This window comes from Corvus kubaryi, unplaced genomic scaffold (assembly GCF_017639235.1).
Source record: "Corvus kubaryi isolate FWS band 111438036 unplaced genomic scaffold, C.kubaryi_AGA036_p1.0 37395, whole genome shotgun sequence".
Classification (NCBI taxonomy): Eukaryota; Metazoa; Chordata; class Aves; order Passeriformes; family Corvidae; genus Corvus; species Corvus kubaryi.
In genome coordinates, this window is record NW_024581134.1 from 3,542,455 (window position 1) to 3,554,017 (window position 11,563).

The window sequence follows — 11,563 nt, forward strand, 5'->3', positions numbered from 1 at the left end:
AAATTCTGGTGTGAATACTAGAGGTAACTATTCTTAATTTGCTTTAAAGGAGGAGACTGAAAACCTGCAACTGGGTAAGGAAATTGTAAAGCAAACCTTTACTGAGATTTTCAGAGGCATGTGTCAAGGACAGACTGACTGTAGAGCAGAAGCATTTACAGCTGAGCAATTCCTTGCTCTGCTGAAGCACTTTGGGGTTTGGTGTTGGTATGTGCACTGCCTGTTCCAGGTGGTGAGTGCAGCTCCTGAGGCTGGGCTGTTCACAGGACTGTGGTGATGTGCTGAGATTCAGCCACTGTGCAGAAGGGAATGCTTCCCTCTGCATGCCTTTCCAGAGTGCTGGCTGTTATGTAATTGCAGACTGATGAAATATTTTGACTCTACTGAAGAGAAACCCTTGCCTTTTGCTGTCATATTTGATCAGCTGGTTTAAGATGCAGTTCTCCAGTATCAGTTCATATCACACCAAGGACTGATGAGCAATTTACCACTTTGCTCTTAGCCTTAAACCCCCATCATTTGTGGACTTCAGAAGTTATAACTTGTGCTTTATGCAGCTTCCTCTTTAACAATAGCGACTGCATTTGCAAGAATCAAAGATAAATCTGAAAAATCCAGCTGCTATGTAGATAATTTTGTCATATCAAAGCAGTAGACAAACATTTCATTTTGTTTTCCTGGCACAGTGCCTCTCACAAGCAGCTGTAATTTATCGTAGAAAGCTGCAAGTGATGGCATGCACTAAACTACTTGTCCAGTGAGTGAGCTACCTTTGGGGGCATAAGGAAGGAAGATGTGATTTTCTATGGCCTTGCTGTAAGGAGCCATCATTCTCTCTTCTCTTGGTTGTGACTTGGGTACCTGGTGCCAGGCGTAAGCAAAAGCAGAGTAAGAAAGCAAGGAGCTCAGCTGGGCACAACGCTGGTTTTGGGGCACTTTCCCTCACTACAGTTTGGTCACTCTGCTCTGAGCTCAGAGTGACCTTGCTTTAAGGCAACAGAACCCTCGAAGAGAGAACTGCTAAAACCCCACACTCAGTACCCCACAGGGTATTTCAGCTAGCAGATTTTGGTTCAGGATGCCAGCTAGTGACACACAACTAAGTCTTAGGAGTAGGCTGAACTCTTCTCTTCAGACTGGTTCCAACTGAGAACTAAAGTGCACTTTTTGATGAGGAATATTGCATGTGCTTTCAGTGAGCATCAGAGTGAATGAACTCCTGAAGGAGCAGCTCAGCTCCAAGGAAACTGAATTATCTCTGGAGCAAGACACTGTCTGAACTACAGGGAGAAAATCGTTGTCAGCTGGGGTAGCTGGTTCCAGTTTGAAGTTGTAATTGTTCAATGAGACTGAAGTGTTGCAGCAATAGTCCTGTAATAACCGAAGCTGCAGAAGAACAATGGTCTTGACTGGAGGGATGAAGATTGCCCATACTCCAGTTTCTGGTATTTTTCTGGTCTTTTTCAAACCTGTTCTCTGAACTGTTGAGTACAAGCAGTTCAGGCCCCTTGGACAGGTGCTACGTAACTCCTTAGCAGTGCTATCTGAGTAGTGGCCAGGCAGAACTGCTGTAGAATTGCTCAGCACATGTTCTGCTGAGAAAGATTTTATTTCCCAAATAAATAAAACATTAATCCTGCCTGCTGCATACATATCATTAATGTGTTTGTCAGGGATTTCCCTTCACCTAACCAGCCTTTTGTATGGAGGAATTACTCTGTGCTTTAGAAATGCAGTGCCTTGCTGCTACCCCAGCTCCACAGGGCATCCTGAATGGCTGAAGGGTCAGGGATGAGCTGGGTTTGTTTCCCTGGAGGTATCCAGCATGTTCTCCCCAGGACCTTGCAGGGCTGTTTTACACTGACCCCGATTGTTCAAGAGCAAACACATTAAGCTGGGTTTTAGAATCATTTATTCTGTTTTTTCTACTTCCTTTCTTGTTCTGCTGTATATGAAATTAAGTGTACATAAAGCAAACAGGCTCTATTTTTAATTGGCAGCTGGGAGCTCAGTTCCTTTCTCAGGTGCAGAGTACAGAGTTGCCTCAGCCGCAGTCCCCCCCTGGATACCTGCTGTTTATCTCTGCGATGTGTGCCAGCCACATCATCCTCTCAGCGTTTCCTCTGAGGTGTGCAGGGTAACCTGAGCTCCATAGTCTCACTGGCACGGGGACAGTGACAGCTGCAGCCTTGCTGACAGCTCGTGGAAAGAACAGGGAGGTCTGAAACACTATAGCTCTGCTGAGCCCCCAGGACGGCAAATTCCCCTGTCACAGGCCTCTGCCCAGCGTCTTGGGTCCCCAGTGATCTTTCTCACCTAAGCAGAGGCTCTGGATGCCAGCAGCATTTTTTTACCCACCTTTGGGCCTGTTGGGTCAGTTGTGTCCTGAGGCAGTACAGTGCTTTGAAGCCACGTGGCTCATGCTGGTGTGACAAGTTCCCCAGTGCCCTCCCGTTTCCCTCCCAACTTTTGGGTGGATGTACATTTGTACACAGGTGACCCAGGTATAAAGAGGTGTGACAGTGATAGACATCCTCCCCTGCAGCAGGGCTGGCTCCTTGCTAAGGAGCTGACAAGGGAAAGCCCGATGTTGCTGCTGGCTGGGGCATCTCAAGGTGGGGGTGGCAGAACTGAGCTGGAGGTGAAGTAGCAGAACAGTGTGAAATAATCTGGAGTCATCTCCCTGATAAACTCCAGAAATCTGGCAACAGTTCATCCTAACTCTGAACCCTGGACATGCCCTTGGGATGATAGAAAATTCTTCAGGCTTTGTAGAGGGATTATGTAGGTTAAACAAACATCATAGGACAGGATTAGGGTTGCATCAGCCATGGCAGACCCTGTGGGCTCACCTCCTGAGCAGACTCCCTGGGCATCTTCTGCCTGCAGGACTTGTTCTTTGTACTGTCTGATAGTGCCAAGGACTTATATTGACCCTGGTTCCTGAACAGAAATGGTCCCCAGATGCTGTGTGCTCCTAGAAGTCAGGGCAGCACCCAGGAAACAGCTGTCCCTGCAAACAGGAACAGCACAAAGAAAATATTTGATTTAGATGCTTATAGGAGCTAAGTAAAACCTTTGATCTCAGGAGGGTTTCCTGTTTGTAGAAGAAAACTCTTGGGTCCCAGATGGGGGAGCAGGGAGTCTGAGTAAACCCCTTGTGCGTACAGGGGACCTGAGTAACATTTTGTATTCTTCTGTGATTACAATGATCTTCCAGGGAACAATTTTCATCCCTGGTGTGATGACAAGGGAGGAGAGTCAGGTGTGAGTCTGTGTGTGCATCCTTCCCTCTCCCTTTCCACAATCTCTGCTGGGCGATATAGTTTGTCCTAAGAAAGCATCAGGTGGGTTTTGCAGGAGGAACTCACTGAATGCTTGCATGCTTAATGTATTCCAGAGACAGGGGAGCTGAGCTGTTTGTGATTGACTGTGGTGCACATCAACCTGCAAAAGGGTATAAAATGCTGCTGGAGTCTGGGCCAACCATGCAAACTGCTCTCCCAAGGTCGCAGGCAGCTTCTGGGTGCTGTTTGTCATGCCTCCCCACCTTGGGGACACCTGCAGGGTACGTCCACCCAGAGTACAGGGAACACACAGAATACTCACTTTTGGAGGAATACTGAAAAATTGTAAGATCTGGTCAAATATAGAGATAAAATCCTAAAGTAGCTCCAAAGGTGCCTTACTGCTTTGTAATTGTGAATTCTGCAAGGCCAAAGACTGTAAATCTGTATGTTTCTAGCCAAACCTGCCAATATTAAAATACTTTAGACTGTAACCAAATAGGCATAGACTCTAACCAAATCTGAGACTAAGTGGACTGATCCACACCAAGACTTCTCTGAGAAGTTTAGAAAGTGAGTGAGTCTCACTGAAGCTTGTGACTCAATGGGAGGGACCACTCCCGTATAGCACCATATTTTGTAATGGATGGTAGAGTTGTTATTTAGATACTGCACTGGCAATATTTAAAAACTGTATTAGCCATAAATCTAATAGTAATTACCCACATAATCACTGTATCCTGCTTCTCACGTCTGGCTAAGAACCTTCCCTCAACCACTCTGTTACTCCTGAGCTGCACAAAAAGCAGCATCAAAAGATGTCTTGTCCACATGCACAACCTTGGTCTGCTGGTGCCTTCTGGGGCTGGGAGAGATCAGCATGAGTTTTGCCCTGTGATTCTGGGAATTCTCTCCCCTTCAGTTTCAGGGATCTCTCAGCTGCTTCCGTACATGCTACAGAAGCTGAGCATGGTTGGTCGAGTCACCCGTGTGAGCATCCGTGACGGATGCTGGCAGGATGGCAGGCACTGGGACAGGACCTCTGCACACCCCGGGCGCGGGGCCACCCTGCAGTGCCCATTCCCTCTGCTGGGCACAGGGCCAGCACAGGAATGCCTGTGGAGATAACACAGGCGCCAAGCCCCACCAGCTGCCCTGTCCATCTTTAGCCCGGTCTCCGGTTACCAGCCACCTCCCATAGCTGCCTCCAAAGATAGGCAAAGCCACCTCCCGGCGCCTGGGCTGCAAGTGGGGAAACGGAGCAGAGATCCCGGGCAGGGATAAACTGATGGGATTTCTGTGGAAGGAGTAAAGGACACTGCGTGTACGCCTGAGCTATGGCATTGCTGTGCTACAACAAGGGCTGCGGGCAGAGGTTTGATCCCGAGCACAACGCCGAGGGTGAGTGGGCTCGTGTGCGCCAGAGGGAAGGGGAATGTGTGCTGCTTTCCCGGAGTGTGGCCTCGGCTGCCGTGCTGCAGCCGAGCTGCCAAGCCCAGCGCAGGCAGCCCATATGGCAGGAGCTGGCTCCGGAGCTGCTGGCGGTCGCAGGTGGCTCGTGGGCAGGATTACTTCTCCTGAAAGCTTTTGCCTGGTCTTCCCTTTTCAGACTCCTGCCTGTATCACCCAGGTGTCCCCATCTTCCACGATGCCCTGAAGGTGAGTGGGGCAGGAGCTGGGGCTGCAGCTGCAGGGAGTGACCTTGTGCCCCGCAGGATTGCCCACACCTGACCAGCCTGTCATGTCCTGGTGTTTAGGGCTGGTCTTGTTGCAAGAAACGCACAACGGACTTCTCTGAGTTCCTCTCCATAAAGGTGAGCGACCTGCCAGCCCAAATGCACCCACTGTTCCTCCATCCTCTCCTTCTGGCCCCTGCCCAGTCCTGTCCCATTCCTGTCCTGTGTCAGGGATGTCCCTTCTGCCCTGCAGCCAGGGATTTGCTTCCAAGGAGCCTCCAAATAAGAGCACTACTCCCAAAGTGCAAGGTCAGAACCCATCTTTGCAGGACACTGAGCCACCACATCATGGAAACTCACAGGGTTTGGGAGCAGCCACCAGGCTGAGGAGGACAAAGCAGTCATCAGGCTTGTCTCTGCTGTTCAGGGATGCACAAAGGGGTTTCACAGCAAGGAGAAGCCCCCTGAGCCTTTCAACCAAGGGAAGACCTCAGATGAGCCAAAGGCCAAACCAGTGGAGGAGCTTATCATCCAAGGACCAAAATCAGCTGAGAAGATGCTGCGGGAAAGACCAAGGTGAGATAAGCTCAGCTAACAGTGTTGCCCTGTCCTGTCACTTCTACATTTGTCCTGCCCTGCTGCTCTCTCAGGAGAGGCAATGACACTTAAATCACAGAAAAACCCACTCGGCCTTTGCTGCTGCTGTTTCCCAGCTCTGATGAGCCAAGACAACTGCTGCCAATTAAAGTATCCAGGTCTCTGGAGCAGGCACTGGAGAAACTGAACCTGTCCTCCAAGGATGAGACACTGCAGAGCAGTTGTACAGGTAGGGGACAAGTTGATGGATGGCACTGGGGTTGCACACAGCAAGTTCAGCACGGGGTTTTGCATAACAGGCTCAGTGCAGTCAGTGTGTGCTGCGTGTTCAGCCACCTGCAAAACTGCATCTGGGAGGCACATTGGGATGGTTTGTGGTCAGCTGGGGAGCTGGCAGAGGGCTGGGGCAGGATTTGGGGGCAGGCATGGCAGTGTTTTTCCTGGGTGAAGTTGTGTTGCTCTCGCAGGCGAGGAGGCTGCCCAGGTGAGAGCTGGCACCATGTGCAAGAATGCAGCCTGCAAGGTGGTGAGTACCTGGCAGGGTTCCCTCTTTGCCCAGCCTGTGCCTTGTAGCCAGGATCATCACAGGCCCAGGAGCAGGGCAAGGTATCAGGCAGGTGGAAGGTGGCAGTGCCCACCTGCTCTGCATTTTCATCCCACCCTGGGAGCAGCCACCTCTGTCACCTCCCAGCCACTTTCCTGCAAGAGGCTTCTGGACTGGTGGTACATCTGTGTTTCACTGCTGCTGATTGCTTGCAGTGAAAAAGAGCACATATTCAGGATTGGACATACAGGCAAAATGCATGTGGAAAAATTCCCACCTGCATTGAACTGATGCAGCACAGCCCACTTTGCCTCTTGCCCGAGGCTGCCTTGTGGAGTGCTGCCTGCCTCGAGGATGAGTGGGAGGGATTGAGGGATTGAGCTGCTAGGAAAGCAGGAGCGACGGAGCAGGCAGAGAGCAAAAGGCAGGAGGTAGATGAGGACATAAGACTGACATGCTCTGGGAAGGAGGGGAAAGGACAGGAATGACAAAAGACCTCCTGCACTTCAGAGTGAGTTTCTGTGGTGTCTAAACTTGCCCACTGTCCCTGTGTTACCAAGCCCTGGGCTGGGAGCAGGCTGTGTTTGAGAGAAGGGTGCAGAAGGCCTGCTGATGGGGTCACAGGGTGACACTGTGGTCACAGCAAGGTTGGGGTGGCTGCCCTGCCAGCAAGGAGCAGGGACGAGTGCTGGGCTGCTGGCTGGGCATGAGTCCCAGAGTGAGTCTTCACAGATGCTGGACCCAGAAAAAGGGTGATGTTGGGCATTGTGCTGTGCCCTCTACATGGATGGGCATAGATGAGTGGACATCTGTGCCAGAGACACAGAACTTTCCTCTGCTTCCTTCTCCACAGATCTACCAGGGCCCGGAGAGTAACACAGAGGTTTGTACGTTTCATCCTGGTGTTCCTGTCTTCCATGAGGGGTAAGAAACCACCCTTTTCCAGAGAGCAAGCTGACCCTGCCAAGGGCTGAAAATGCGACATGGCAAGGCTGTGTGGCCCCAGCAGCATGGCCACTGCAGTTGTGGGTGACACCCCCCAAGGGGACAGGTGGGCAGGGGGAGCTCTTGATTACGAGCCCCTCTCCCCCCCACCCTGCTGTGGTCCCCTCTCCTGCTCCTGTGTGCGCTCCCCACTCAGGTCACCCTGCTCTCCTCAGGATGAAGTACTGGAGCTGCTGTGGAATCAAAACCACGGACTTCAGTGCCTTCATGGAGCAGCCAGGCTGCAGCCGTGGGTGTCACTGCTGGACAGAAAAGAAGGTAAGGGGGCTCTCAGCAGAGGCAATTCATGTGAGCAACTGGCATTGTTGGCATTTGAGAGTGTTCCTTCCCTTGCTCTGCATTCACACAGGTTTCTGCATTTAATTGTATTAATATTCATAATTACTGACAGATGACTGCACAGGGTTTGAATGCCTAATCTTCACCCATCTGCCCTTTAAGATGTTGCTCTGCATTCACAAGATGTGTCAGCTCTCACACCCAATGGGCAGATGTACAATGGGAAGCTGAACAAGGCAGGACCTGGCCCTGGACACAACATAGCCAGCATTTCAGGTTGCCACATAGAGACAGGTGGCTGAGCACATGAAAAGTCCTGCAAAAAAACCCCAAAGGCTTTGACAGATGATTGCAGATAACTGAATTTGGCTTTAATGAAGCTTTCCCTATGCAGCTGCTTCTCAGGAGGGATCTCATCCTTATACCAACAGGGTGTTGTGGTAGGGCAGCAGTGAGAAGGTCCCAATTCTCAGTACTCTGTGTGTGTAATTTTCCCCAGGAAAGTTCTTGACTGGAAACGGGCTTGAGCTGGGAAAGTTGCACCAAAAGAGCCCAGGATAACCCTGAAAGTGTATTGTGTTCCTCTGAATCAGCACTGCTCCCAGCAACACTTTCTGAGCCCAATCCATTCTTTGTCCTGGAGCAGAAAACATATCCTGAATGTAAAGGAGGCTGCAGTGAAGGAACTGTGATGCTGTGATGCAGATGTTTTGTGCTAATTGTCACCTAAGTCTGGGGCCAGGACTCCTCCTGGAGCATTTCTTTGCCTGGCAGTGTGGAAGGGCTGCAGGGGGTTTGTCTCCTGGTGATGGTCAGAAATGAGCCTGGTGGGGACACAGGCCTGTCAGTGCCTGTGGTGCTGACAAGGTGGACAAAGGTGAAACATGGCCAGCTGGGGCTCATCTGACTCCCAAATGTAGCATGGTGGCATCATCCATGTCCAGCAACAGCCTCTGCATTGCCCTCCAGGCTGAGTTCCCTGACTGTGCACAGCACTCAGGAGTTTGGGCATAGCAGAGTGACTCTGGAACTAGAAGGGGATGTCTCTGACCTTAACGTGTCCTGGAGGAACCTCAAGCACAGATGTCCCATGTTGCATGGGACAGCATGGCAGGGGCTGCCCACCTTTGCCTGAACCATCTCCCCTCAAAAACCTGCACAAAAGGCAGGGTTTGCTCTTGCTTAGCTGGTGCCAGCCAGCACAAAGGAGATGTGCAAGGGAGCATCCTCTGGCTCAGACGTCCCCTCTGTTTGGTGGTGCCTGAGCCCCAGCTGTGCCGTGATGGGCTCCTCTCCTCGGCAGGACAAGAAGGCGGTGCTGTGCCGGCAGGACTGGCACCAAACCAGCAGCCAGGTGGTGGTGACAGTCTATGCCAAGAACCCCCTGCCTGCCCTCAGCAGCGTGAAGGCCAATCGCACGGTGGTGAGTGGGGTGGGGATGGACACCCTCAAGGCACCACCTGAATTTGAAGAGCCAGGAGCCAGCTGGGTGCCTGGGGCTCTTTGATGGCCTCTTTGGTCTGTTGCTACAGGCAGGGCTGGCACTGCCAACCTGCCATCCCCGAGCTGAGAGCCTGATGGCTTCACTGCTGCATCTGCCTGGCAACTCTGGCTTTCGGCCTCAATGGGTGGATTTGCTGGCCTTGAATCCCTTGACCCATGACAGAGGTGAACCTGTCATGCCCTGAAAGGGATGAAACATTGCCAGGTGCTGAGGGGATCACCATTATACTGGAGCCAGGATGTGGGATGCAATATGTTGCTGAAAGGCAGCTGCACTGTCTGGGGGAAGAGCTCTGGCAGAGCTGCACTACCGTCTCAGATAATTTTCTGTTGATCTTTCAGCTTGAGGCTCATGTCATCTTTGAAGGGAATAAGATTTTCCGGGCAGAACTGGAGCTCTGGGGGGTAAGATCCTGTTTGCTTTGATTTCCCTGTTCCAGCAGTCTGCGTGGGGCTGGGCTGCAGTCCTGTGAGGCAGCCTGTGCTGTTCATCCTGGGCCGGGTTGTACAGATGCAGGCATTTATAGCCATCTCTGCTGGGAAATGCCTTAGGGCTTGTGAGGAGGGTGAGGTGGCTGCACTGATTGATCCAGGGCTAAGGTCAGAGCTGGAGGTCACTGCCAGCTCTGTAGGTGTTCTGAATTTGGTCCCAGGCTGCCCCAAATGTTCTTTGGCCCAGCAGGTCCCTGTCTCCCCCACAGTCTTGCTGTGAGTTGCGGGCAGGCTGCGGTCTGAGCAGTGAGACTCTGATTTTTCAGCTGCCTGCTGGCTGGGGAGCAGCAGTGAGGCTCAGGAATTTGCATGTGCATTTCTTGTCTGTATTTGTGGTGTGTGTTGCCTGTGCCTGCAGGCAGCAGAGAGCTGACAGGTGTGGGTATGGCTGTGTCTCAGCACAGCTCGCTGCTGGGGAGAGGCTGAGCCGCAGCTGCGCCTGTGGCTGAGGCGAGCTGAGCTCTCCTGAGCTCTCTACAAGCACTGTGGTGCTGCTCTGACATAACAGTGTGAAGCTCAGCTCAGCTGCAGCCCAGACTTCTCCTGGCACAGGGGGAGATTTCTCCTCTGGCAGGGTTTTGCCAGTAAGGGAAAGGCTGAGCGTGTGCTGCCTGCCCTCCCCTGCCCAGCTCACTGCACCTTTCCCTCTCTCCAGACCATTGATGTAGAGAAGAGCTTTGTGAGCATGGTCCCCGCAAAGGTGGAGATCACGCTTTGCAAAGCCAGCCCTGGCTCCTGGGCCAGGCTGGAGCTCCCCCAAAGCAAATTGCAGTCCTGTGGTGAGCAAGAGAAGGAAGCTGCAAACACAGAGGAACCTGGGGCTGTGCGGGATGAGGACTCTGATGACAGCTTGAGCTGGTCGGAGGAGGAAGATGAAGAGTTGGAGATGGGAACACCGGATATGATAACACCGAGTAACTGATGGCCGAGTGCTTCAGCAGCTGAGCAGTGCTGGTTCCTGAGCTGCTGGGCACCTTGGCACCAGCTCCAGAGGAGCAGACCTAGTCCAGAACCGTGTGCAGGCTGCAGCAAGGCCTCTCCCCGGGTCAGAAGGGACGATTAATAAACACCCAGAGCAAAGGTTGTCCTCTGAAATCCGTGACGGGCGCTTAAGAAACATCAGCGGGCCAAACCCTGCCTTCTGTCACTTCCTCTCCTGTACCTGGCTGGGGCAGGACAACAGGAGGAGTCCCCGTGCCTGCACCTTCAGTGTCCCTGGGGACTGGGTGTTCAGAGGCCGGCACCGTGCCTGACCCTGGCATTTCTGAGGGTGGACACCGCCATCCCTGCCCCTCTTGAGGGGTGCTGAGCCCCGGGCTGAGCTGAGTGTAAGCTCTTACCCTCTCCCTCTCCCGGCGCTGGAGAAGCCGGGCCCTGTGGCTCTTTGTCGGGAGATGGTGACTGCGGACACGGGAACGTCACCGCCGCCGGCAGTTCCAGCGGAGCCGTGGCGTCCCCTGCAAAGCCCCTTACAGGCGTGAGACCGCTGGCGGGAGCGGCGGGCGATGCCGAACGCGGCCCGGGCCGGGCGGAGGCTGCGGAGGCGGGGGATGTCCGCGGGCGCTGCGCTGTGTACCGCGGCACAGCGCCGGGAACGGGAGCGGAGCGTTCACCCGTGTAAAAAACCCAACCATCTTCTGCCACAGAGCCACTTAACTGCACGGTCTTGTGTAGAGAAAGCAAAAGCAATCACTCAGTTTTGCCGTTCTTTCCTTTTCCTTGCATTATCTTTGTTAAGGATATATTGTCCTTATTAAGGATGCATGTTACACGATTGTGGCCGTGCACAGAGACACGCGTGCGTATTTCTGCTCATGGATATTGAAGTGAATCAACTGAGAAACCATCCAAAACCAGACCAAACCCCCTCGCTCAAGCTATATTCGGACAACGCGTAATTACAAAACAACTACTTTAGCATCTGCAAGATCTTGCTGCCGGCGCCGGGCAGCGGGGCGGATGGCGGGGCTGGATGGGAGCATCGGAGCACTACAGCGCGGCCGCAGCCCCGGGCCGGGCCGAGGGGATGCCCCGCTCCGCTCCGCTCCGCTCGGGGCCGGGGCCGGGGCCGCGCCCGCTGCTCCCCGCGCTCCGCCCGCCCCTCACCGCCCGCGGCGGCGCCCCCTGGCGGCTCCTCCGTTTTTTTTTTTTTTTTTTTTTTTTTTTTTTTTTTTTTTTTT

General features: G+C 53.0%; 1 protein-coding gene across 1 annotated transcript; it reads left to right on the forward strand.

The window, feature by feature from the left end:
* The first annotated feature begins 4,439 nt into the window (after positions 1-4,439).
* Positions 4,440-10,463, forward strand: ITGB1BP2 (integrin subunit beta 1 binding protein 2). The gene is made up of 11 exons (XM_042040190.1): positions 4,440-4,688; positions 4,897-4,946; positions 5,045-5,101; positions 5,391-5,539; positions 5,677-5,789; positions 6,028-6,086; positions 6,958-7,028; positions 7,265-7,367; positions 8,692-8,811; positions 9,234-9,296; positions 10,039-10,463. Exons 1-11 carry the CDS (start codon positions 4,625-4,627, stop codon positions 10,303-10,305), a joined length of 1,116 nt encoding a protein of 371 aa, XP_041896124.1. The 5' UTR covers positions 4,440-4,624; the 3' UTR covers positions 10,306-10,463.
* The last annotated feature ends 1,100 nt before the right edge of the window (positions 10,464-11,563 follow it).

What these genes read in the sequence shown, in the direction of transcription:
- ITGB1BP2 (XM_042040190.1), top strand. Translation starts at nt 4,625, where the DNA reads ATGGCATTGCTGTGCTACAACAAGGGCTGCGGGCAGAGGTTTGATCCC. An exon ending in ACTGCTGGACAGAAAAGAAG is followed by an intron (nt 7,368 to 8,691) that starts GTAAGGGGGCTC and finishes TCTCCTCGGCAG; the next exon opens with GACAAGAAGGCGGTGCTGTG. An exon ending in TGAAGGCCAATCGCACGGTG is followed by an intron (nt 8,812 to 9,233) that starts GTGAGTGGGGTG and finishes TTGATCTTTCAG; the next exon opens with CTTGAGGCTCATGTCATCTT.